We start from the raw sequence: 27,405 nt of genomic DNA, 5'->3' as shown, positions 1-27,405 counted from the left end.
ACAAAGTGTATCCAATTTATTTGAACAGCCATTGAGAACCAAGATGGCGGATTGTCATTGAAATCTACCCTAAAATTCTAGGAAAAACTCGCCGACTGACTGGACTATTTGAGCTTTAAACCGCCAAAGGTACGACAGACAGGCACATGGCTTATCATGTGCGTCAAGAAGGTAAGAAACATTTAAACAAATGAAATAGTTCCGTATACACTGAAAGCAAACTGCATTGCTCACTCCCACAAAACAATCACTTCTTTTCAAAGGTGAGAAAACCAAGTTAAATCCATGGGCGAATACCCGAAATTCAGGAAAAGAAGGCCGGGGACTTGCTAGTTGTATAGATATTGCTTATTCATGACTTACATGTAACTAAATCCGCCGATGAAATAACTGTATAACTGAGAAAGCCGTGAACGCCTAAAATACAACGATTACTATTTATTCTAAGTCATCTAACTGCCATCACATCCAATCGGGTGCTCCCCAGTTCCTTCATCACAAAGATCACGGACAAACAACCAAAAGTGAACGAACCTTAAAAATAGAGGCGGGCCAAGCGTCAATTTTTTAAGGTTCTCTTTCACTGCGAGGCGAAGACTGTAGAGATTGCAAATCAAACCATAACTTTATTTTGACTATTTAAATCAGCTGTGTAAAATAGTTAACAGCATTATGCACCATTCAAAGTAAACCCCCACTCCGGGATATGTGGGGCTTTGGAAGGGATTTGGTCCGTTATTGGCAGCTCTTTGAGTCCCAAGTTGGTGGGGGATTCGAGCCTTTTTGTCGCCCCTGTCTGCGGGGATGTGGGGCTTTTTACTCATGAAATTTTTTTTAAAAAAAATTATCATGTCTAAATTGACTCTGTACAGTACACAACTGTATAGTAAAACGCAAATCTTGCTTTAAATTCAAACGGAAATATACAACATAATCCCTCGCCATTTTTAGGAGCAATTATACATCACTTAACATTTTAAGGAGATGTTTTTATACTTGACAAAAAAGCAAGGCAAGACACCTATTTTTCAAATTTTAACCTTTATAAAAACACAACCTAGCTTTGAGAAAACAAAGATCGCACCTACAGCAGCTGCGGAAAATTATTATAATTTTGAGTAGAACTGATTACATTTTCTGTTGCTCATTAAAGGTTCTGCTAAACTTTCACAATTTTCCTCTGCTGAACATAAATTGTACTGAGCCGCATCTTGGTCTGCTATGTAGAAGCTATATCATCCTTCAAATTTTAAAGTGTGAAATCTCTGAAAAAGTTCTCCTCACTGGAGCAATATGTAAAAGGTTTTTCAAAGGTTTCACGTTGGTGAAGATGTGCGGCCTGTCATCCCTTGCAAGTTGTTACCTTTAAACTGACATTAATTATCAACTCAACTGCTTTGTGAAGTTTTCATTTCGTAAGGGAAAACAACTCGCATTGGAAACATTTTTAGTTGCCCCAGGGGGTGGGGCAATTCCTGCTACCAGTATCTTCCATAAAAATTTTCTCCACATGGTAGGGCATTTGTTCAGAACCAATCCCCACCTATAACCCAGGGTGAGGGGGAGGGGGGGGGGGGGGGGGTCAGGGTTTACTTAGACTGGTGTGTTATTCAATTGGCATGTACGGGTGTTCTACATCCTGACAATAGACGTGTACAAAAGACTCCTTGATCATTGCTATTATTCAGTTCTCTCCTGTTTCTTACATAAATAAAATTAATAACCTGTTCATTCTAGTAGAAATCCAGATGTAGGAGATGTCAGTTCATGCCATGCTGCAGTTCCTTAATATTTCTCTGGTTAAAACAGACATTCTTCTAAAAGAGAGTGTGGCATCTGTGTGTCTTTGACCAAGCCAACTAAACAGCTTGAGTAAATACAGCGAAATTGGTTTCTCTTTAAAGCCCAGTCCTTAATAGAGACACAGGTGTAATCAAAAGTACAAAAGTGAGAAACTGCATACAAGCAAGGGCAGCCATTACAAAAGCATAAGTATAAAAATCTTTTAAGTATCTGTTCTTCTTTTGCTTATACTTAAGACAATGTTATTCCACATGAGAACATGATGGGCACAGGTATAACCAATAGCAACCAGGATGATGACTTTATTTTTTGTTGCCAATACACTTGACAGGGGGGCCAGACTCACAACGGCCTACTAGTAGCCTAATAATAAGGATTTGTATGTGAATTATCGTAAAATCGATAAAATGGTTACAATGCACATAACCAGCCAATAAAGTGTACATACCTTATAAAGAGTTGTGTCTGTGATGTTTTCTTACTGTTTAGGCCCTGTAAATGCTATTTTAGCAAGGTTTGATGTTTTGGTTTCTCACCTAGCTACTAAGTAGTTCTAGAAGACAAGGTCTTCTTCTTTATGAGGTATGTACACTTTCATGGCTGTTTATGTGTACTTATCTACATTACAATAAATTCCCATACAAATCCTTATAATTTGGCTTCCAGTACTTAAGCTGTTGTGAGTTTGGGTGCCCTGTATTGCCGACATAAGGGTTTCTTAAATTTCACAATTCTGCTCCTGCAAATGTCTCCTGGTAATGTATGTAACCCAAGTGTGAACATTCTTGAATCTAGACTTGTGTTTATGCTTGTGCCACTATTAAGAACCAGCGTAAAGGTTTATCAAAGCCATGCGCTGCTGTTTTGAATCCCAAATTCAAGCACTCTCCATGCTGACCGGTGATCCAGTATGCTCTGATCTCTACACAGTGCCCATACATAGCTAACATTTTCAATATTATCCTGCAGACACAAAAAATGGCAGTTAAAATTGCCCAAATATGAGAGAGATTAAATCCTGAAAATTTTAAACTCAGTTGTTTAAGCCACTATTAAAGAAGAAGACGTATGTACACTGTAACCATACAAATAAATAAATTAACAAAGAAATCATTGGTTGCCAGAAATTTGCCAGTCTTTCTGTTTTTGATTTTACCTATTTTTATCAATAATGGGTACTTCTAAACTCTATGAAAAATAAAAAGGCTGGCCCTGTCTTCTACAGGAATAAAACAAAATAATGAAATCACACAGTTATGAATAGTTTTCCTTCATCATCATCAGCATCATATAATAATAATATTATTGTGATAGTGTCAAGGCAAATGATTTTATTACCAAAATCACTGCAGTAAAACAACGACTTTCCAAGCAGATCTGAGTACACAAAGTTATTGGAATGAAGAAAACAGTTGGGAAAGGTTTACCCATATGTAGCCTGTTTTAATCTGCTTCAATATTTTGAGCCTCCTATCCTAGTTAGGTTCTAATTGCCACTCCTGCATTTCCCATAAAACACCTTGTTTGCCCCCCAAAGTTCAATTTCTCTTGAGATAACTGTAATACCAAGAGGTCATGAATTTATTTTCCGGTGAGGGAAGGGGAGGACAAGGCGTGTTATGGGAAATGCACAGGTGGCAAGCCAGCCTTTATTCCTTATGTGTTCCTTCACATATCAAAAATATGGTTATAATAATATTCATTGCGATGTTTCATTCAAGCCGAGCCCCTTTAATTAGGAACAATATAAGTTGGAGTGACTAATTATAACAATGTTAACAAGAATGCAAATACTCACTTCTCCACCCTCAATTATATTACCGACTGCATCTCTAAGGATCATAATCTGTTGTACCATAAAAGTGAGAACTAAAACAGGCCCTTGTTCCATAACCTTGGCCATTGCCACCTGCAACGTTATACACAAAACAGGAAGTACACTGTAAGATACCATTCTGTATTACAGGTTAGGGTATCTTTGTGACTAAGTTTCATGGTGAGTTTTGATATATTATTTAACTTTAAGTGCAGCTAGATAATAACCAAATGTAAAAAATTAATGTAACAATACTATTAAAGTAAGTGGTCATCACCATTCTGGTTTTTTTAGGTAAGGCCCATTGAAGGCTATAGAGTTTCAAGCACCTTTGGAAATGCAATGTGATGTCTGTTTCATTATTACCAATGAAAGAAATACAGCTAAGAAAAAAAAATAAATTAATAATATGTATTTCAATTTCACGAGGGTAGCACTTATTATCTTGTGATATCTACACATACACTGTGGTCCTATCAAAAGATTCTTGTTCAGCTTAGCATACACTGTACAGGAATTAAAATAATAATATTGCATTTTATGTACAAAGAAAAATTTAATTAATTATTATATTTGTGATTACATGTAGTAAGTTCAAGCAGAAACAATGGGCATGAATGATAAAGTAAAATTAAGAAAAATTTATGTTTGATTATTGTCTCAAACCCTAGTATACAATGTAGCCAACTTACATCAACCTCTCTAACATCAAGGATCTTTGCCTCAAGTTTTTGTCCAAGCTGCCGAGTTTGCTCAATTTGGGCTGCAAGTACATTGTAAGCCTGGAACAAAATAAATTAGCTCAATAACAAAAACTGATGGAAGAAGATTCCGCAAAAATGCAATTTTTTGGACTTACAGGTTCATGGCACCAATCTTTTAAAATATCCAGGTCACCTTTTAGAAATGCCTAATAAAGACAAGTAAGAACATTATTTTAATTAAAAAACAATAATACAAAATTCCCCACTCCAGAAACTGCAAGGGAAATGGGTACAAGCTTGTGGAGCAACAATTTCTGGGGTTGTTCGGGTGGATAAGCATTACTTGTGATTTGTTTATGGTTGATTTGAGTACCATCAACCAATCATAAAGTTGTATTGCTTGTCCACCCAAACGATACCAGAAATGGTTGTGCCAAAAGCTTGTAGAATGCAATCTTGTTCTCCATTATCAAACTAATTTTCGCACTATGCCAAGCGCACGTCTAGTAAACCTGGGGTTGAAAATGCATCCCACCAACAAGCAGCACATGCTCATCAAAGAACTTATTACACAATTTACAAAGAGTCTTTTCTTGAGAATGCCAAAATTGATCATGTGACAGATAGGGTCTGCTAGCAGGGTGTGTTTTCATCATGATCATTGTGATCACTAGCCTCCCATGCGGGCATTTTTAGGGGAGCTCATATTTCGTCCCTCCCCACAAATGCCTGCTCAACCAACAACAAAATTCCTTTCCCACTGTTTTATTTGTGCGGTAAGTGACCAATCAACAGTTTGACAGGCTAAACACACAAGCTTGTGATGGTGTGAAAACATGACCAGAGAGTTACCTTTTTCCTTCTTTTCTTTCCATCGCTAAGGTTATGCAGGGCATGGGGTACTCTAATTTAATCTAACTGAGAAAATCTCTGAGTCTAACATTTATTAGAGGTCATAAAGCTTTCTCATTGTTTTATGCAGATTGAGTAATTGTTGGGTTACCCTGCCGTCAAGGTCAACCTTCCAGAATTTGGAAAGAACAAATGTGATTGGCTACGCTTGGGAAAGGAATGTTGTTCTCGGTTGAACAGGTGTTTGTGGGGAGGGACAAAGTACGAGCTCTACTAAAAATGCCTGCGTGGGAGGCTACGCGATCACTAGCATAAGTTAAAAGAAGTCTAACAAGTGCAGAGATTATAATTTATAAATAAATATAAACTCTTTCCCTATTATCCATGATTTTAGTGATCACAGAGGTTGCTATGACAATGATTGTGGGCAAAGGCTTTAGTTCTATCATAAGGCTGTGTATACTGTACTAGAACAGTTAAGTCTGGTTGACATAGAAGCACTTATGAACAGCAAAATTAATGCTGTTAAGCTCAAGCTAGACCTTACCTCTAAAACAGCTGGGATTATTTCAAATTCACATTCTTTGAGAAAGCTATCTTTGTTAAATTGTGGGTCTATTCTTGTGATTTCAGCCATTGTCTTGGCAGTATCAGATTGTGAGAACACATCAGCTAAAAAATAATTGAAATCACACAATTGTGGACTGATATTTATAGAAAGTCATGTTGGGGAAGTTGATTAGTGGTATATAGATTCTCAGTTAGTGTTGGATAGGATGCACTTTTCATTTTACATGCCTGCAATAGGGAAGTAAAATTGCGGCTGAATATGGACCAATATACTGGTACAAGTAAGCCAAAGGTTTTATAGTCCCATGGCACACCCCAACCCCAAAATTCCGAGAGGAAGCCCCTCAAAAATCACTATAGCAGCGATTTACAGTGATTGTTACACATAGAAATTAGACGCTGGTTGCGATAGTTTAAGATAACCAAATTCACCATACCCTGCCTTCCACATGGTTTTAATCACAGGTGATTCTAATAAAATTAATTTACTTTTTTCTTTGTATGGTGAGGTAGTCATCTCTTGGAAATACACATGTAGGACCCTGTTACACAAGCAGCAGTCACAGCCTTTGCATGTTTGTGTGTGGCAAAATTGCAAAAAAACACTGCACTTGGTATTGAAAATGCAGTTAAAACAGAGATCGATACAAAAGTGATTGCTTCTTTTCGGCTATCGCTAATTTCCCTTCCACTTTTTCTTTTCTTTTTATTTGTCTTACTAATTTTTTTGAACCGTTTTATGTGTGTTAGACAATTTTCAAGTTTGCATGTATGTACTGGCAAGCAAGAAAAGTCAATTTTTTCTTCAGGCCCTTTGCAGTATAATGATCATGAAAAGTGACACTTTGTTGCCCTTGTTCATGAATGTACTTGTGCATGACTATGAAATTCACTGAAGTATTATTAACATTGACTTACTAAAAATATCTTGTAGCTTGTCTGTTACCACTCTTGAGGCTCGCACAACCACATTGTCACTTTCATCATATTTTGTTTTCAGATTGAAAAGACCTGTAAAATATTATTAAGTGGGTCAATAATAATTGCTTACTTAATTAGCAGGACTGCATGTAACTTTAAACAATAGGCTGACCACAGCAACGGCAACTAGAACATCAAAAAAGCAAAATGTTTAACAACAACTTTGCAGTTGCAGCACACTTCCTTGTTCATTTCTTCGCCATCACTGTATGACTTCAAAGTGAAAACATCTCATTTCCCGCTTTATGTGGAATGTAAATAAGCCACAAAAATTTTTTTGCAAAACTGCATTAATTTTATCGGTCATGATCATTGCAGGTACATAAGAAAAGAGTAAGGTTGTAAATGTCATAACTTTACCAGTCACTACAGGATTGTTGTCTTTAAACTCTTGCCATTGTTGATACCATTTAGAGTCTCTGTGGAGAACCATCCCTGTAGCATCCCTAAAAAAAAAAAAACAAGACACATGAAAAAATATATTCTATTATTATATAAACACCAGTGAAATAACAGGTGAGCTCTTGGGTGAAAACATGATATATGAAAACTTTGAACTGTAAGATACATGTATACACTCAGCATGAAGCACAAAATCTCAAAATCTATGCTTAATGCCACCTAGTTTAACATGTTGAAAGACATGCACAGTGCAATTTCCATCCCCATAATAAAATACAAGAAAAATAAATTTATTATAAAAGACAACCACACATACTCATTGGCATCGATTCTTCTCTCCTTCTTAGCCATTTCACCTTCTTCTCCAGTTCTCCTTCTAAGCTTTTCTAAAACATTCCAAAAACAAGAACAACATCACTATAGAAGATTTCACTGTTTACAAACATTGTTTTAATAATATTCAAATTTGTAATGAGTGAAACAATAGAATATTTTGTTTCAAGTAACAATGCGCGTCTGGTTGGCACATTAAAATCTATAGCTGATGTCAGTGTGAGTATTGCTATAACATGTAGATAAAAATGCAGTTAATAAATAAGAAAGTTATTCTTGCAGTTAACACTTAAGCTAGTTATTTGAAGCTCTTCCACCACTGACCCAGCCACTTAGGAAATCAAATTATAGTGATAATGCTACATGGATATTCCTTAAGTTTTGCTCCTATGTACACTATGACATTTCTTGCAGCCCTAACAACACTGGCAATTTGCACTTTTCAGGTCTGTCACTATCTTGAAGGACATTGTAGATAAGTGGATTGATAATGTTGGAAAGGTAGCCAGAGATATGACATTTTTCTTGTGTTGTAGACCTACATTTGTATTATTTTCCTTCCAAAGTGGTGGGGGTATGTCCTAAGGATACACGTACGTAAGGTTGCCTTGAGATAGATTCCAAGTGGGGGGAGGAAAAGAGGCAGGCAGAAAACCACCTAGCTGAGGACAGCAGAGTTCTCAATAAGACCTGGCAGCCACTGAAATTTGAAAGCTATTTCACGTGAACTCACTGCCAACCTTTCTTTGGAAGTTACCCTCCAAAAAACCAAAATTTAATGATTTCTGTTTTCTGTTCAAACAATCTAATTTTTGCTTCAAAAAGCTGGAAATGCACTCTAAGAGACCCATATTTAAAACTTTTTCCAGGAGCCCCCCAGTAACTCATGCATTTTTTCCTTCTCCGCCTACTCCAAGGCTTTTGCCACCTACTTAAAACCTTACTGAAAACCCTGGAATAGTGATGAAAGAGCTGGACGAGTTGGGTCTAAAGCGCAGTCCAAAGCTCAGGGTTGAGTGGCAACATACATGATGACTGTTGCCTTACAGCATAATTATGTCCCAGACAGGATGAAGAGGTTGAGTGACACCTGGCTCGTGCCTATAAATGACAGCCCAACGATCACCACATTTTGCTCACTTACATGAATGCGAGTACACTGTAACCTCTTGAATACAAAACTCTATCAGCAGTTGTTACACTGTGCTTACCTGGGGTCCTGTAAGGTTTGGACTGTTCAAGTGTTTCATCGAGAACTTCCTTCTTAACTGTTTGAAAGCCCTGTGGATTTTAAGGAAATAGAATTTAAATGCTATTCTGCACTAAAATACAATATTAAAGAAATATAAGTAGCAGATACAATGTATGCCGCTCACTTTCTTTTCTAAACACCTAATCATCAAAACATTCTACTATCCTCTGTACCCCTTTAAATCACGAGTCGCAACATCAATTTTCTTATATAACATATCAAACCATAATCAAGAGAAAAGAATACAAGAATTAATGCGAATGATCACCTATCATGGGGAAATGGTTTGATCTTTAAACAAATTTTACCAACTAGGAAGAAAATGGATGGAGCTCAGTCTAGAGCAATTGTACATGGATACAGGGGTTTTAATAAAAATTCAAGTAGCCGGCATGTATGAAAAGAGTATCCAACTGTATCAACAAGGGGCCATTAGTCCCCTTTTTCTAGGGGGGAGGGGGTCTGGGAGTGCACTTCCCCATAACATGACTAAAGGATAATGTAAAACCAATTCATTCAGATTTTATGATCCTTTTTTATTTACCACATTATTCAAACTAGTTGCTTCTCAGTTATCTTTCTAGAAAAAAGTAGCCAACTGCTCTGAGCAATTGCCGATGTGTTTCGTCAGCTGTCAGTGTTTATTGAAAGCCCTGTGGATATTGGAGCTTAAAGGCCTATTTAATCACTTACTGCCGACATAGCCTTAAAAGTATCTGTTTTTCCAATCACTTCACTTTGTTCTTGAACCTTTGAGGCAGCCTCCTTGGCAGACTTAGCAAGCTACAAGGAAACAAAAAAAAAAAAAAAAAAGAAACATGCCAGTTAGATTAATGAGGCAATTTACTGCTTCTGTTTCATTCCCTGTTCACACTTGTTTATGTGGATGTACATGTAAATATTATATTCAGGTTACAATTTTGAAACCTATAGGTTGACTCTCTTTATCCTTTGTCTCCTAGCCCTAATTCCTGAATAACAAGAATGCTCTTAAAACCACTCAGTCTCGCTTGCTTGGAGATAAGATAAGAAATAAGGAGGCAATTAATTCTACACAAAACAGGATTTCCTCCCTAAAAGTTTTTTACTTCCTACTTTATCAGCCATCGAGTATTCTTCAGGAGGTAACCGCTCGTTTTGATACAATTTATTTCAATAAAAAGTTGAGCATTGAAATTACAAAAAAATTTCAATCTCTTTAAGTATAGTTTGCGTGTGAAAAAGATAAGCACTTTGGGTGAATATTCTTCATTCATTAAGCCAAGTTTGTTAAACTTAAAAATTAAACTATTTAAAACTAGATGGAATAAACTTATATCCAAATGACCGGTAACCCTTCAGGATATTTAATTTTTATATTGTATTCAACGATTTGTTTCTGAATTACGTGTGTCAAAAGTAAACTGCATGCTCAACACAAGACTTATTTGCATACAATGAAAGTTTACAACACCTGACCAGTGAGCCTTGCCATCAAAGTTTTACATTAAGATTCTTCTTTTTTTTAGCCACTGAGGTTATCACTGTCTTGTTCCAGAGTAATAAAAGCTTTCAAGCGATAGAATTTGTGGACCGACCCAATGCTCGCATTGATTAATTTTTGCATTAATCTTTCCTAAGCTTAATTCTATGCATGGTTTTTGTCATGTCATAATTCTTATCCCCAGTTTCCATAGTTTCTGCTAAGAATGCCTAGGACCATGATCCCTTTTGGTGCGCACACATGCAAAAAAAAATAATGCTTTTCATATTTTCAGTCTCGCAGCTAGATTGTACACTGTAAAGCAAGCGAGACTAATTAGGGCTAGGAGACAACGAAAACAGAGAATCAACCTAAGTTAAAAAAATTTAACCTGCATATACAGTTGTAATTTTGAACTGTAACATAAATACAGTAACATAATTTGCATGTTATTGTTATTACAAATTCACAATAATTTGAACAGCTCTCCAGTTTGATTGCTCAGCTTATTTAGAAAGAGCACTGACAGTGTCCACTCATTGCAAAGGTCAGGGTTTGAATCCTGGTCAATTATGAATTTTTAAGTTTTCTTTCAGCAGTTAAGGTTCATCATATAAATGCGAGCACTACATTAAGGCAAGATTTGGCAATCCAACTTTTAAATCTGCGGATAAAATCCTATGTTGTTACCATTCATATGAAATTTCCTCGGCATAACTTTTGCCTAAGACTTGATTGTTATGATTTGTAAAGGCTAAAAACATACTTCTTCAGAAACAGCTCTGCCTTTCTTAAAAGCTTCACTTGTTGTTGCCTCTTCATATGCCTGATGAAAAACAACACCAATAAAATTTGGAACTGACAATAGTATTTTTTTTGTTAGTACATGTATTTAAGACACAACATCACTGCACACAATCTACAGTACCTTTGACACTTTCGTAGAAAAGGCTCCAGAGAAACTTTTAACAACAGCAGAAGTCCTCATTGAAACAGATGACACACTGTCCTGTGAAAAACAAAATGACGATTGTAAGTCCTAAGAAACACAGGAGTAAATTATGCAAATGACAGATACATACTGCCAGTATCTCATATCAAGAAGATTGAATTTTGGTATTTGAATCCCCTGGATCCATCTTTTGAAAGTGGAACCTATTTTAAAACCACTGTTACAGCAAACTGAAAACTTACCTTAATTTTGTTAGCAATTCTGACTTTACTTGAGAGTGTTTCAGATTGCTCGTATTTTTTAGCTTCTTGTTGAAATTTCTTTATGTTTTCCTAAAATGCGGAGGAATCAACATGTTGAAATAAATAATTATGTGCTTGTGAAAATCACTTCGCTAGGGAAAAGAAAAGAAAAATAAGTTATGGGTCAAGGAACGTATACCTGCATTTCTTTATTTCTTTCAAAGCCCTCCTTTATATTTTCTATAAATCTTCCTATCAAGCCGGGTTGTTCATTTGGTCTTCTGTAAGCAAACCATCTGACCTGCAGTACAAAAAATTAAACAAGTGAATAAGATAAATGACTTATTAAATTCAGAAGAAGTCTAATCAGTCTATGGAGAAAAGAACAGAAAAGAAGCTGTGAACTACTCCACTACAGCACAGTTAAATACAGAAAAGTACTAGAAGTAATCATAGATTAATGAGTGCGTTCGAATTTTCTTAGCTCCAGATTGGCTTTTGTGTCGTCAAGCATTATTTCAAATCATGGAAGAGATCATGAATTAAAAGGTAAACATTCTTTTCTTAAGAGATGCTCTTCGCGTATACAGCTTCAAAATATCTCACTCATTAACTCTTTACTCCTGTCTTATTCTCCCTCAAGCATGGTCGATAAAAATGTAAAATAGATCGTAAAAAGTTCTATGTTGTTAAAAAGATAAACATGTCACTACAAACTTCGAAAAAATGGTAGCCTCGAAGGTTACAAAGTCCTGGCTTCTCGCGTGACACAACTTGAAATGAAAACAATGATCATAGCAGCGATGGAAACATATTAGGTTTTTGCTAGATTACTGATGTCAGAGAACAGGACAGAATCTTTTGCAATTGTGCAAACTTTTCATCTCATGATTATTTTAAGTTCATGTACGTCAGTTTAACATATTTAAAACTTAAGCTTGCTTCAGGGAGCGAGATACTTATCATGCAAGATGGCCCGCGTAGATATATCAGACATGAATGAAGCATTACAGTTGTAACAACAGCTTACTTTATCTCAGAATATATTTCGTGCGTAAAGAGGTTAAACTACAAATATATAAATAGACTCAAACGCACGGGTAAACTTCTCACGGCACAAATGTTACCTGGTCTTTATTTGTGTGTTTCTACGAAGTTCCAGCTCGATTTGAACGGCATTGACCGAAAAAGGTGTAGCAGAATCATCAGTTCAGCGATAAAACTCAAATATTCCCGTGTAATCATCTTGCTTGTTGACCCTGATGGAACCAGTGATGCACGTGATTGCCATATGACAATTGATTATGACGTAAATAAAGCTTGAACCTTCCAACACGTCCGACAAACAGCGAAGCACGAGGCAGAATGCTTTGCGCAACGAAATTGTGATGTCATTCAAAATGGCGCCGAAAAGGTGAACCATGGAACGAAAAAACACGGGTCAGCTTTCGCTTGCGTGCACAGGGAACCTACGCGATAACAGGCAACCCAGAAGATTAGGAAGCGTTCTTCCTTCGTCGAACGCAATTATTTTGCTTGCAGGTCAAAATGCCTCCATGGTTTGGCAGTTATCTTTACCTTCTTCAGCGCAAGTTGCGAGGCTTATAAGGGCTTGAAAAAAGGCTTAAATTTCGGCTCATCCTTAAGGCTTGGAAAAAGAAAATTTTTCTGAGGGTTGGGAAAATTTCAAAGTCCTTCATGAACAGGGGGTTGTGATTGTTTGATTATTCATTCAAAATAATTCCTAGTTTAAATTAAGCTAAAACATGCTCACCTCCATCGATGTTAAGTTCATCTTAAATTGCCCATTTATCAGAAAGTTTAGGAGATAAGGGGTTGTTCAGTACTGCACATATTCTCCAAGTAGCAGATGTTGTCTTTCAAGTTGTCTTCTCGTTGTTCTTGCTATGTTTTTAACCAATAGTTCCCATATTTGTTCTTCATGAAAAGAGTGAAATATTCCGCCACTTTGTACTCACCACCAAAACAATTCGTCCTCGTCCCTAGGTCTTCTTGGTTAACAGTACTGTTCAATAATCTGGCAATTTGCTGCACAACTGACGTCATTTTTCACATATCATAAAATTCTTCCAAATTTGGCGGACAGAAGCTTGTTATGATGAGTTATGTGTGGGATTTTAGCCAATCAGAAATGGAGATATATTTTGAATGAATAATAATATATGGATGGTACTGACTGCCTCCAATTAACAGCAGTGACCACTGTCTTAATAGATGTTAAATTTAGGAATGGAAGGCAAATTATTTGAATTTGATTTGTGACTGCTAATACGGACTGACTACTTAACAGAGGGCTGCCTAACAAGGTTTGACCGTATTCTGCAGCTCAGCCAAACTGCTATCAACTGTCTTAGGCCTGTTTCAAACGTCATGCTACTGCCTTGCTAAGCTGGCTCAACTGTAGCTTGACTTAGTTTCAGACGTTGAATTTAATTCAGTTGAATAGAACAGCTGTTACCGAAAACAAATCACAAAAATCAAGAAAAGGTTTAGCAGACTTTTAAATATATTCTAATGTATTTATAATTTATGAATTGAGTTCAGCAAGGCAGTAGCATGACGTTTGAAACCAAGTTGAGCTCCCGTTTGCTGTGTAGCACAGCAAACCTTTGCGGGCTAGCATGACTTGGTTTCAGTCATCACCCTACTGCCGTGCTAAAGTCGAATATAATTCAATCAATTGAGTTTGGCATGGCAGTAGCACAACGTTTGAAATGGGCCTAAGCCTGACTGCATGACTACTGTAATCACTTAAAAAAATTCCAGTGATCTGCATGACAATATGGTACAAAACGAACACAAGATAGGGTTAAAATTATCAGTGATTGTTCGCCGCACAATGATGTCTGCGATCATTGCGTGCAGCAATGATCACTGAACCTTCTTCAGTGATCCTAGTGACTTATAATTAGCCTCCATTTCCCCCCGCTCTCTTAACTGTGCACCTACGTCACAGGGATAGCGGGTTACGAAGAGAGACCAGTACGAAGACCAGTAAGACGACATTAAATGAGCTTTTACCTGCTGTGAGTTGCATTCTACTAGTCGAAATCTGTCAGGAACAAACGAAGCACCTCGGAAATATCGATTTGCACGTGTGTCAAACATAGCAACACGTGCAAAGTTACGACAATTCTGACACACGTATCTTCCAAGTAGCATCTGTTTCAAGGAAAAAAAAACAAAGAAGAAGTGTTATTAGTAAGCCTGCAAGAGTTTAGTTTAGTAGACAAGGAAAGAGGAACGATTCTCGTGACATAACTTGCACAATTCCGTCACTAACCTGCGCCATTTTGGATTTTCTGGCTAGCAAAACACGCATGAGTGGATGTATTGAAATCACTGACCTACTAGTGCAGGCTCACGCTAGTTTCCTGCAGTGCCCCTCATGAGGTCCATGAGTGTGTAATCAGGAAAATTGTGATAATTTTGGTATCAAAATCATTCATCATGAAAATTGCTATTGAAGGCTGCTGCCATGGTGAACTTGACAAGATTTATGAAACCTTGGAGCACTTGGAAAGAAAAGAAAGCATCAAAGTTGACTTGCTTCTTTGCTGCGGAGACTTTCAGGCCGTTCGGAATGAGAACGACCTCTGCTGCATGGCTGTTCCACTGAAGTATCGGCACATGGAGACGTTCTACAAGTATTACTCCGGTGAAAAGAAAGCTCCTTTACTTACGATCTTTATTGGAGGAAATCATGAGGCCTCAAATCACCTATGGGAACTTCCCTACGGGGGATGGGTAGCCCCCAATATTTACTATCTGGGGTACGCTGGAGTTGTGAATTTTGGTGACATCCGAATTGCAGGTCTTTCCGGTATATATAAGGGCCACGATTATAACAAGGGACATTTTGAGAGGCCACCGTATAATAATTCTACAGTCCGCAGTGCTTATCATGTCAGAAGTTTGGATGTTTTCAAATTGAAAATTCTTTCTCAGCCCATTGATATCTTTATGTCACATGACTGGCCACTAGGCGTATATCACCATGGAAACGTACAGGAACTATACAGGTATAAAGAATATCTAAGGTCAGAAATTGAGTCAAATACACTGGGAAGTCCGCCAGCTGGAGAACTTCTCACACTGTTAAGGCCTACGTACTGGTTTGCTGCCCACATGCACACCAAATTTCCAGCATTGGTACCTCATGATTCTAAAGATGGTCGTAAATTCACAAAGTTCCTTGCATTAGATAAGTGCCTCCCAAGACGTGAGTTTTTACAAGTGATCGATTTGGGTCCAACAAAAGCTCCTTTACAACTGTGTTATGATCCTGAGTGGCTTGCGATTTCAAAGCTTACAGACCCTCTCAGCAACATGACTTCACACTTCACTGTCCTTCCAAATCCTGAACAGCTGTCAAGGTTTACACCTGATGAAAAAGTAGTTGAAGAAGTCGGAAAAGTGTTTGGCAATCCACCTAACATTCCTGAGAATTTCAAGATTACTACAGCACCTTTTAATCCAAGCCACTCAAAGAAAATTAACATGGAGCAAGTTCTACCTGTGATTAATCCTCAAACTGAAACCTATTGTTCTATGCTTGGAATCAAGAATCCTTGTTACTCTGAGAAGAAGGCTGCTGAAACATACAAAAATCCTGAAGAAATTGATCTTAGTGATGATGATAATATTTGTGCACCTAGTGCTGCGTCATCCAGAAATCCTGATGAAATTGGAATTGACAGTGATGACGATGTTGAGGATGATGATAACAAGGATGTTAGTGAAAGTAACGTAGGCATTAATGACACAACTCAATCAGGTCAAATCAAAAGATCTCATCTTGGACTTCCAAAGCCTTCAAATTCTTGTATACTGGGTACTGAGATTGCATTATTTGCAAGTGATAGTTCTCACTGTGATGATAAGGGATCTGACAGTGTGATGACAGAGGAATTTCCTGAAGATTGTCAAAAGTTAGAGCCTCAGAGGAAGGTCTTGAAGCTCAAGAGGAGAAATCAATCACTTTACACATCAAATGACAATGGAGAAGATAGTGATGACTGAAACAAACAACTTTAGTTTTATTTTTTTAAAAGGAATGAACTGACTACCGGCGAATACTCCATTATTGTATTTAGAATTACCTCTTAATAACAAACACCAAATTATGATGCATTTATACAAGGTTACTCTTGACCTGTAGTAAAGTATTCACAATTAGTGGCCGGAAGGTTCGAGAAATTTGAGAATAAACAATAGAAAAAGTTGTAAACAGGTCTTTGTCTCATTGGAATTTGTGGATAAACATGTATGAATTCACTTCCAGTGGAGCCTAACATGGTAAAGAGGCATCTTCAGTACTTTTAATCTGTTAGTCATTGGAAACTTCCAGTAAACTGGATTATTAAAATATGTCTATGAAATAACCAGGGAATATACTGCAGTAATACAGTAGTATATCATTCAGTGCTTTCACTTCGTAGTAGATTGCAAGTGTATAGGTAATATTCAAGGTCTTTCTTTACCCCTGTACATACCTTTCACCAAAACAACACTGCATTTGTACTTTCTGTCTTTTGCTTCTTACTACTCAAGTGCTTAAGTTTAACTTTGGCTAGTAGTTAGCACAGTTAACATTTTAGTAGGGTCCAAACTGAAGTGTAGCCTGATTCTGATTTCTCAGACATCTGAGGTCTTGTGCAGTCCCTTTGCTTCCCTCCCTCTAAGGGACCTCGAACGACCTGGGATGTCTGAGAATCAGCCTAAGTTAACTCAAGTGGAGATCAAAAAGGTATTGTTTTTTCCCAAACGGCATTTATATGTGTTGGATAGTCAACACTAAAACTTGTTTTCATTGTAAATAATTATTCTATTTTACCATTAAATTTCTCTTTTAGTTTATGAGTAATATTAATGTGATCCAGGTTTATGCTTTTTGTCAGTCATGTATACATCCATGACGGTTTCTGACGCTGACTTCCTCTTTTGGGTTTGATAAACTCCAGCTTCAGAAATAGTACTGAGATCTTGCTTTTACTAGTGATTATACACATAGTGACATTCAATTACACACATTGATATTTACGCAGTTGCCAGTATTGATTCTTCTATTTGCAATCTTAGAAGCAAAAGCATGTAGGAATGAACAGAACAATGTCAGAAAGGTGACCACACTGCCTGGGGGGTGAGGGGGAGGGGAGGGATGGTTGATGTTCCACACTGTTATTTCTTCACTGCCATCCCAAACTCATTCATGTGAGGACTCGTTGTAAATAAAAACAATATATATACATCTGGTAATATTACATGACATTGTGATTTATAGGGTTCATATAGAATATGCAAAACACGGACAATAGCAGTACCAGTTGTATTAATTTTTAACAAAATTAATGCTGACATGGTGAATTAGGGATACCTGTGACATCTTGCCTATTTTTTAAAAGCCCACTACACAATATTGAACTATGGCATAGCCACCAAGGAAATAGGCTGTGTTTTAATAAACGTTTCTGATTATGCTAGCCTGCATAGCAGGCGCTTGGAAGTAGTGGGCGCAAGAAAGAACGGGCACGCAAGGGTAGAGGGAGCCTTTCTCCCTCTTGTGCGCGTGTTCTTTCTTGCGGCCTTTACTTCCAAGAGCAGGCTATGATTACGCAAGAGATTCTCTAGAGACAAAGAAATTGTGTTGTTATCATAAGTTTGGACAGCCCATGAAAATAGCCGACATTTTACAACCCCACCACTGGGTTTGAAAAAATTCCCCGCAAAATGACATCTTAGGAATGAGTGCAGAAATTTCATACTGATGACAAGTCGCTACCCAGATCTGGGTAGTGCTTTTGATTGGTTGTGCTGCCAGAAAAATTTGCTACAACCAATCAGAAGCACTACCCATATGTCATCAGTATGGAATTTTGGCAGTTGTTTCTTAGGGGTTATTTTGCAGGGAAACCAGTGCTGGTGTCACAAAATGTGAGTGAAAATTGAGCCATGACCTTAATGACGTTTGTGAAGGAGACTTGAGTTTGGATGGCCCTAGAGAAATGCAGAAATAGATTCTTTACCCACAATTTCCTTCCACCCAAACCCTTGTTCCTTTGAAAAGTACAGGTCACGTGCGAGCGAAACGCGAACGCTTTGTGAGCCCGCGAACTAATGCTCAAGCTGACAGAAGTAAAGCATGCGCATTGGAGCTAAAACCACGCGCGGAAAAGAAAATGGCGGACGTGCTCGATGTAGATGTGGAAGACAAAGGAGGTTTTTCAGAAGACGAAGGCGATGGTAAGAGCTAAAACACTGTTTTAAACTGAGGATTGTTCGCCATACAAGAGTTATGCCATTGATTATTTTGCAGATAGTATTCAGAGATTGAAGTCTGCTGTCACAAAGCGAAAAGGAAGAGGATTCAAAGCCGGTATTAACACTTTAGATGAATGTTACTTTACGTTGCTCTTCCACCACAAATGTTATCACTTATTTGATATGTTGCGTGAATTTCAAAATAGCACTGTTGCCTGGTCTTGAGACATGTTGCCGCTTTGCCAACATCTAGTAAAGCTCAAAAACACAACCACTTTGTACTCAGGCATGTAAAAACAACAATTGTGGCGTGGGCTTTTGTCATCATTGCGTATAATTCGTGGTAGAAGTAATCCACAAGTCACTTAATTGTGGTATTGATGGAAACAGTATCCTTTATGCGCTCTCTAGCACAACGTTTTCAAAATTTGTACTATGTCAGTAACAGGAAACTTTGTTTACACCAAAGCTGTGAACTAATTTGAAATCTGCAGATTGAGGAAGATTTTTTGAACCTGTAAATTGCAGAAATACACTGTATACTGACAAGCTTTTAAACCCTTGGGAAAAGGAAATTGGTTAAGAAAATCAGAACTTTTGAGAAACTGGGGTAAGAATACAGAGTTTGACTTTTGAAAAGAAAGTCAACTTTGCCTCTAATTATTGAGGGGTTTGAGAAGGCTGGTTATTGGAACGATGTTTAACTTAGACTGTGGTTTAGGAAATTTTTGGACCTCCAGATATCTTCTTTAAAGGGTTATTTTAAAAAGAAAAAGGCTTCTCTAGTCTACACCATATGCTTTCATGAAACTGTTCATGATTAAATGATGTTTACATAAAAGTATTTGTTAGTGACATTTCGAGTTGCGTTACATTATGTACGTCCTGACAATTATCATGTGTTTTGGTCTTGTGACGTTGTTGTTGAACTCGGACTCTTGGATGGAACTTTGACTCGAGACTTGTCAAGATATATATGCGAGATTTGTCGAGATAGGTTTGTTTTGTTCTGTTAAGAGCTTACAGTCTTGGAATAGAAAGAACATTTTGGTCCTTCGGAAATCGGATATTCGCATTGGTGTAATAATTGGACTAATCGGAACCAGTATTGTGGAATTTACAAGGGACTCGTTCGAACTTGGAAACATTTGGTGGGAAGCTCATCGAGAACTGAAGCTGGAGGAATTATGGATGGAAAAATAGACGAGTTAAAGAAAGAAAAAAGAACCCTCAACACAAGTATTACAAAGCTTCTGAACGAATTAGCTGCGGAATTATCGACAAAAACGCCAAACAAGGAAAATGTCATGTCGGCTCAGTTTAAAATGTTGCGGCTCGAAAGTTGTTTAGTAGGAGAGGCGGCCGAAACGGTGAAAGGGCTTGGTTACTCTGATCATGCCTACGAAGCAGCTAAGGCAAGGTTGAATGGAAAGTATGGGGGAAACAGGCGACAGGTTCAAGCCCATATCGATGGGCTACGTAAGATGAGGCCGATAAACGGTGATAATCCGAGAGAGCTAGAAAGATTTGCCGACATGGTGAAGAGGACCGTGGTTTCTTTAAAGGAAAATAAGAAGTTTGCTGACCTGGAAGGAGGAACATTGTACGCAACTGCTGCTGGAAAAACTTCCTCAAGCTCTGCTTAGCCAGTACTATCGATGGATTAAAGAAAAGGGAAGCTTGGAGTCTCTTGAAGAGCTGTGTCACTGGGTTGCTGAGGAAGCTGAGTACCAGGTACAAGCATCAGAAATTAAGCATGGTTTGTCCAGTATTGGAAGTGTACGAGGAAAGAGCTCAACTAAGTCTTATTTCGGGACCACAGAAGAGAAACGTGATCTTCCCTGTAAAGTGTACAACCCAAAACACCCAATTCCGAAATGTGATATGTTCAAGGGAATGGAACATAGAAAGAAGTGGGAGATGGCGAAGAAGCTTGGACTGTGTTACCGTTGCTTGGGGAAAGGGCACCTTGGTGACTCATGTACTTGGAACAGAGAGTGTGGAATTGGCGGATGCCAGGACAGACACCATCGGTTACTTCATGAGGAGAAAGTAGCTTCTGGGTCCATGGAGGGGAAGGCTGACACACCCGTGACAGAGGAAAACAAGTCTAGTACGTATGAAACAGTGCAAGAACACGCACAGAGGAGTATTGCCTTGCGTACTGTTCCTGTCATTCTGAAACTTGGGGAGAGATGCTTGCAAGTTTATTGTTTCTTGGACGAAGGCAGTGATTTGTCATATGTTAATGAGGATGTGGTAGAGGAACTGGGGTTGTATGGTAGGAAGGAAAAAGTAATTATCAATGTTGCAAGTGGACAGAAGGTCAATTTAATGTCAGCAACCATGGAGATTGGCTTGGAGAGTCTGGATGGTCAGGTGGACACAATCATTGTAGTGAAAACATCTAATAACATCTGTGGTGGGATGAAACCCAGCAACTGGCTGCAAATCAAAGACCAGTGGAAACATTTGAGAGACATTCCTTTTCCTAAGCTTGAAAAAAGGAGCAAAATTGACGTTCTTATTGGTTCAGATTACTACAACCTGTTGTTTCCTTTGAAAGAGGTTTGTGGAGCTGACAATGAACCTAGTGCCAGACTGTGTGCATTAGGATGGACAGCAATTGGTACCATTGGTACATCTGAGGGACTTGGAACAAGTAACACAGGTTACCTGAACACCTATCGCATAAGGCAGTCAGAGTGTAGTGATGGAGATCTGAATTATCTGCTGAAACAATTTAGTAGCCTTGAGGCTATTGGGATCACACCGCAGGTGGAGCAACCACTTTCCCCCGAAGAGAAACTAGCCTTTGATAAAGTGAACGAATCAATCAGGTTTGATGGTGAAAGATATGAAGTTGCGGTGCCTTGGAAACATGAAAGACCAGAATTACAGCCAAACCGACAGATGGCAGAGAAACGCCTTCACACAGTTGAGAAGAAGTTAATGCAAGATGAGAAGCTGGCACAGGCTTACCAATCAGTGGTTGATGACTACTTAAGTAAAGGATATATCCGAGAAGTCCCAGAGGATGAGCCAAAACCACCGTCAGAATGGTTCCTTCCACATTTCCCTGTGGTAAGGCCAGAGAAGGCCACAACCAAAGTTCGGGTTGTTTTCGATGGTTCAGCTCAGCAAAATGGAAAGAGTTTGAACAGTGAATCACTGCCAGGTCCTAAGTTGCAAAGTGACATTGTGGACGTTTTAGTTAAGTTTAGAAAAGAGCCAGTTGCATTGGCTGGTGATGTGAGCCAAATGTATCACCAGATACTTCTTAGACCAGAGCACAGGGCTCTGCACAGATTCTTATACAGGAACTTGGACAGTGGGGATACACCAAAGGTTTATGAGTTTAAGAGGTTTATTTTTGGAGGGTGTTACTGCCCATTTTGTGTCCAGTTTACTCGGCAACATCATGCCAGACTTCACAAGGAGACTTACCCACTGGGAGCTGATGCAGTTCTAGAACACTGTTACATGGATGATCTGATGCCGTCCGCACCTACGGTGGATGATGCAAAGGACACAAGAAAGCAACTAACCGAACTAGGGGACTTGGCTGGTTTTCACATCCGCAAATGGATCTCTAATGAACCGGATGTAATTGCTGACATTGCGGAAGAAGATCTTGCTTCTGAGGTGGACTTGGAGAAGAGAGAATTGCCAACAACCAAGACTCTGGGTGTCCTGTGGGCTGCCACAGACGACAAATTTTCCTTTAGACACTCATTACAGTTAGATGGATTTGAATTCACCAAGAGGAATGTTTTGAGGCGAACAGCATCAGTTTACGACCCATTAGGCTTCTTATCACCTTATGTAATCAGGTCCAAGTTGTTGATACAAAAGGCTTGGCTGGAGGCACGGGATTGGGATGAACTGTTGCCGACACATCATCAGCGAGAGTGGACAAAGTGGTTTCGAGAATTGAAAGACCTTGAACTTGTAAAAATCCCAAGGTGTTTGAAAAACCCAAGTCCTAAGGTGGAAGAACTGAGCATTCATACATTCAGTGACGCCTCAGAGAACGCATACACAGCTGTAGTTTACGCACGTCATGTGTATGAGGGTGGCAACATTACCGCTTGAATGATTATTTTGAAGTCTAGGCTTGCACCATTGAAAGCAGTGAGCATCCCCAGATTGGAGCTTTTGGGTGCTCTAGTCTGATTACGATTAACAAGACAAGTTTGCTCTGCACTCAAGATACCTACAAATGGAGTGACATACTGGGTGGACAGTATGAATGTGGCGTACTGGATCCAAGGTCAAAGTAGACAGTATAAGCCCTTCATAGCCCATCGTGTTGGAGAAATTCATGAGTTCTCTGCTCCTAATCAGTGGCGCTATGTTCCTACGGATGTGAACCCCGCCGACCTTGGAACAAGAGGCCTGACAGTGGAAGAGTTAGCAAGCACAGATTTATGGTGGAATGGGCCCGAATATCTGAAAAAGTTAAGACAGTCTTGGAATAGAAACAACAGTGTTTGGCAAACTGAAAACAGGTTTAGAATACAGTTTTATTAAGGACAAGCTAAACTCCATTGAAATAACTGGTCCTTAGGGTTTAAAAAATTAGGATTTTACTGCTGTTCTAAAGATGCTTAGAAACCAGAGCAGCTTGCATTGTAAACTACCTGACAATATTGTTTGAATATTTCAGCTGATTCTTTGTCCCATTCTAAAGAACAATATGAATCAATGGAAACAGATGATAGTAGTGGAACAGGCCCAGCTAGATGTAAGTTTTTAAATTTGCCACAAGAAACTCTGCTTATTCTTGATGCTAGAGAATATATAACACACAGGGCTGTTATTTAGGCCCAGAGAACTGGGATTTTTCTCGTGCCAGTAGAAATGGGAGCCCTAGCCATTTTTCTAGTAACACAATGTCTTATTTTAATAATACAAGATGTCAAATCCCTGGCTACTTTCCCCAGGGGGAGAAAAACAAAGTTGTGAAAGCTATGACTGTTATTTGTGTAACTTTAAAAACCTGTTAAAGCATTATAGAAAATCAATCTGAGAAAATTGTAAAGCTAAAAATGTTGCTGCTGTACGTGAGCAATGTAGCCTGAGAAAACAGCTGACATTTTGTGACACCATCGATCACTGGTTTCCTCGTGAGGTGATGTCTGACAATAGAGTGCAGAAATTCCATACTGATGACACGACATTGCCAAGATCTGGGTCCCATTTCTCAGACATAATTTCACAAGGAAACCAGTGGTCGTGTCGTGAAATGTCTGCTAGGTGATACAGCTATACTCTTAGTTGCTTAAATAAATATAAAGCACTGGACACTTTTTCAATCTCATTACAGCTGTTGAAGGGTGGATCTTGTTTATCACCAATGTACACGAAGAAGCCCAAGAAGATGATATACATGACTCGTTTTCTGAGTATGGAGAAATAAAAAACCTCCATGCTAATCTGGACAGAAGAACTGGTTTCTTAAAGGTAAGTCTTTCCCAAATAAGAAGTGCATGAGTTGCTGATTTCCAGGTTTCTGTGCAGCCTCTGATATTTTAAATATCATTATAACTATTTCCAGTGGTTACAAACATGGCAGCAATCATGCTTGTGAGCTTTCCTGCAACTGGTCCCAGCTCCTGATGTGTTTTGCTGGTCAAAAGGATTGCCGCTCTTGGATCAGAATGAGTCACCTCTGACTATGACTGTGATATCTGGCTCTGTCCCTTGGGTGACTCTATTGTTGTTTAAAATGTCACTGCATTTGTTGTGTCAATGGTTTTTTGAGTTTCATGGTAACCATATAAAGGAGCATTGGATGGCGCAGTGGTGAGAGCACTTGCCTCCCACCAATGTGGCCTGGGTTCAAATCCTGGCGATGATGCTATTTTGTGGGTTGAGTTTGCTGCTGGTTTTCTCCTTTGCTCTGAGACGTTTTTCTCTAGGTACTCCGGTTTTCCCTTCTCCTCAAAAATCAACATTTCCAAATTCCAATTTGATCAGGAATCAGGTAGACAAAGAATGACTTTGTGGATGTACTACTTCCAAATCATTATTTACGTATTTGTAAAAGCAGTGTTCTCCCAGTGTTCTCTGCCTGGCTTAATTTACCGGAAAATTGTTGCCGCCTGGCTTTAATACTAAAGATTAAACGGAATGGAAGCTTACATTGGCATCTTAAGCAAGGTACCGTAAAATTCAAAGGCCCATTTTTGAGGGGCTTATTTTTGGAGGGGATTGTATTCGGAGGGGCTTATCTGCGGAGGGAAATTTGCATTAATTTTTTTGAAATCGATTGGGCTAGCCTTATAGTTGGAAGTAAATAATATTTACTGTTTTGCTTTGTTTTACCTTGTATTTGAGGGCAATTTCCCAAGTACAAGCCTCCGCGGGGCTTATATTTGGAGGGGCGAATTAACGGAGGGTTTTTTGCGTTACGAGTTTGGGGGGCTTATATTTGGAGGGGCTTATTCATGGAGGGTCTTATTTTCGGAATTTTACGGTATTTCGAAGGCAAAATCACTCAATAAAGCTGATGAAACATTATCTGGTGTATTTATTTCTGTGTTTTCTCGCAAGGTATTGCTTAGAAAATAAGAATATGTTCAAACCTATGGTGCATTCGTTTCGCTGAACGGCAGCCATCTTGAACTGAAAGATCATACATCAATGCATGCACAAGGTTATGTCTTGTTTATATCAATAAACAAACTAGAAATATAGACTGTTTTGAAGTAATGATAAAAAAATTCCTACATGTACTTTACAGGGTTATGCACTTGTGGAATACGAAACATACAAGGAAGCACAGGCGGCAATGGATGCTCTTAATGGGGCAGATCTCCTTGGGCAGAAGATTTCTGTGGACTGGGCATTTGTAAAAGGACCACAGAAAACCGCTGGGTAATTAACTCAACTTCTTTTGTTGAAAAGTTAGTTAGTTGAAGCAGGGAGCAAAGAAAGTCAGTTTTACAGCTTGCCATTTGGGCAAGCTGAAGCTAGCAATTACTAGCCCAAACGTCATTTGAAGTAGCTGCAACTGAAAACTTTTCTATGAGCAGTATTGGTTTCACAGTTCTTCTTTAATTTCAATGTCGCAAAAAACTTTACTTACCCATCGGGCAAGTTGAGAACAAAATTCACTTGCCCAATAGCAAAATTCCACTAGCCCCAAACTATCGGACACTACTTTCTTTGAATGCTGGTTGAAGTCTTTTATAATAAATCGTGGTCAGCAAACACTGCCCTGCCTGTATTTGAAAGCTGTCCTATCCCCCCTAAAAAGGGAATTCTGTTTCTCCTGTCTCGCTCTTGAACATTTTTGTTTTTGTTTGTCTAGGTCGGGACGAAGACGGGATACAAGAAGATACTAGTTCTATTTTTATTTAACGATTAGCTGTTCTTCATTGCCACGTGAGACATGTTTTCTTTCCTTTTTTTACTTTGCTGATGCCACTAGAAATATAAGTAGTGACATTTTTACAGGATATTACCAGTAATCATATTTCATTGTTTGAGAATGCAAACAGTCTTTTGAAAGCAACATTGTACAAATCATTGCATTTTCCTCTTGCAATCAACTTTACTTTGCTGCTCGCTCTGGTTATTTTGTAGCATCATTTTTTCTTCCAATCTGGGAAAAACTTAGAGCTAGCATTCATGTACCAGGCAGGGCAAAAAAAGGAGATTTTGAGTTACCTAAAAGGAGCAGGATTCTGTCATAACCACCTTGTCTTGCATGCATTTGCAAACTCCTTTCCTTTCTTGTTCTAGTTTAAGGCACATAGGCCAGTAATCTGCAGTTGAGAACTTGCATAAAGTTTGCAGTTATACTTTTTGATCAAGCAGGGACGTCTTTTTTAGTTACCGGTAGCTAAAACGTGAAAAAACCTTTTGCTGTTGGATACATGTGTGACAATACATGCTATAAAGATGTCATTTTTATCTGAAAACTATTGTGGTTTGTATCAAGAGGCAGAGCCCTGAGTCAACAAACAGATGACATAGATCATACAGCTGTAGAGAGTGTGATTGTCTTATATTATTGTCTATTAAAACCTTGCCAGTATTCTGTTCTAAAATAATATAAGATGTTTTTTGGGCATATTTTCTCAACAAGTACACTTTGCATTTTATTGGCATATAACTCAGCTTCTCTCTGTTAGCTGTTGGAGGTGTACAAGCCAATCAGAATAATTATGCAGTTTGTACTTGTAGAGTTTTACAAATTGGAGTTACTATTTTTAATCTTTTTTATATCTTGCTATAGCCCTAGATACTAGCTAACTTCATTTGAACAAGCTGTCAAAAGTGTAAATAATTATCATCACACGTGATATGCATATCATACATGCATGCATATCGATGAAAATGATGAACAGAATAGACCTCATTCACGCTGCTCTCCATCTTTGCATGCTCTTTAGAATTGATGGGATAAAAGCGAGGCCACGTGTTATTTCAGGAGGAAAACAGATGATAAAATAGACCCTTTAAAGGTTAATGGCGCCATTTTGCCATGGATGCAAAACTATTGGGGCGAGCGTGTGGCCAGGCAAATGGTAACATAGCTGAATAATCTGTTAAGCCAAAACACGCTCGTTGTGTGGTATGATTTTGCAATAATGACAAAAGATATGCTGATCATGCTTACAGTATGTTAGATCCCACGTGAGCAATTTATTGTTTCACAATTGGCTTGTCAATCCAAAACTCGCCGAAATATGGTGAATGCAAGTAGTGAAGACATGATGTGATGTATTCAATCCTTCCCCTG

The 27,405-nt window shown here is 38.4% G+C and overlaps 3 protein-coding genes across 3 annotated transcripts; 2 read left to right on the top strand and 1 right to left on the bottom strand.

Moving 5' to 3' along the window:
* Positions 1 to 1,207: 1,207 nt before the first annotated feature.
* On the bottom strand, positions 1,208 to 14,727 carry LOC140937582 (mitochondrial import inner membrane translocase subunit TIM44-like). The gene is made up of 16 exons (XM_073387138.1): positions 14,674 to 14,727; positions 14,412 to 14,552; positions 11,569 to 11,670; positions 11,370 to 11,459; positions 11,104 to 11,184; positions 10,942 to 11,001; positions 9,407 to 9,496; positions 8,673 to 8,742; positions 7,445 to 7,514; positions 7,087 to 7,172; positions 6,664 to 6,756; positions 5,723 to 5,847; positions 4,479 to 4,529; positions 4,312 to 4,401; positions 3,602 to 3,712; positions 1,208 to 2,766 (listed from the first exon to the last, which is right to left on the bottom strand). Exons 1-16 carry the CDS (start codon positions 14,710 to 14,712, stop codon positions 2,647 to 2,649), a joined length of 1,419 nt encoding a protein of 472 aa, XP_073243239.1. The 5' UTR covers positions 14,713 to 14,727; the 3' UTR covers positions 1,208 to 2,646.
* A 58-nt stretch (positions 14,728 to 14,785) lies between these two features.
* Positions 14,786 to 17,219, top strand: LOC140938587 (uncharacterized). Its single transcript, XM_073388081.1, has one exon. The coding sequence runs from the start codon at positions 14,841 to 14,843 to the stop codon at positions 16,410 to 16,412; it is 1,572 nt and encodes a 523-aa protein (XP_073244182.1). The 5' UTR covers positions 14,786 to 14,840; the 3' UTR covers positions 16,413 to 17,219.
* Positions 17,220 to 18,530: 1,311 nt separating this feature from the next.
* On the top strand, positions 18,531 to 26,697 carry LOC140936892 (RNA-binding protein 8A-like). The gene is made up of 6 exons (XM_073386396.1): positions 18,531 to 18,632; positions 18,706 to 18,765; positions 23,320 to 23,397; positions 23,980 to 24,116; positions 25,399 to 25,532; positions 25,969 to 26,697. The coding sequence occupies exons 1-6, from the start codon at positions 18,569 to 18,571 to the stop codon at positions 26,000 to 26,002; spliced, it is 507 nt and encodes a 168-aa protein (XP_073242497.1). The 5' UTR covers positions 18,531 to 18,568; the 3' UTR covers positions 26,003 to 26,697.
* Positions 26,698 to 27,405: the final 708 nt, after the last annotated feature.

This window comes from Porites lutea, chromosome 5, assembly GCF_958299795.1.
Source record: "Porites lutea chromosome 5, jaPorLute2.1, whole genome shotgun sequence".
NCBI classification, from domain to species: domain Eukaryota; kingdom Metazoa; phylum Cnidaria; class Anthozoa; order Scleractinia; family Poritidae; genus Porites; species Porites lutea.
Note: the sequence above shows the minus strand (reverse complement) of the source record. Positions and strands in the feature narration are given on the sequence as shown.

Bases quoted from the DNA above. Each gene is read 5' to 3' on its own strand.
- LOC140938587 (XM_073388081.1), top strand. From the start codon at position 14,841: ATGAAAATTGCTATTGAAGGCTGCTGCCATGGTGAACTTGACAAGATT.
- LOC140936892 (XM_073386396.1), top strand. From the start codon at position 18,569: ATGGCGGACGTGCTCGATGTAGATGTGGAAGACAAAGGAGGTTTTTCA. The intron at 18,633-18,705 runs GTAAGAGCTAAA...ATTATTTTGCAG, and splicing joins TTCAGAAGACGAAGGCGATG to ATAGTATTCAGAGATTGAAG. The intron at 24,117-25,398 runs GTAAGTCTTTCC...TGTACTTTACAG, and splicing joins GAAGAACTGGTTTCTTAAAG to GGTTATGCACTTGTGGAATA.
- LOC140937582 (XM_073387138.1), bottom strand. From the start codon at position 14,712: ATGCGTGTTTTGCTAGCCAGAAAATCCAAAATGGCGCAG. The intron at 11,671-14,411 runs GTAAAAGCTCAT...TTTGTACTGCAG, and splicing joins TAGAATGCAACTCACAGCAG to GTCAGATGGTTTGCTTACAG. The intron at 3,713-4,311 runs GTAAGTTGGCTA...ATAACGTTGCAG, and splicing joins TTGATGTTAGAGAGGTTGAT to GTGGCAATGGCCAAGGTTAT.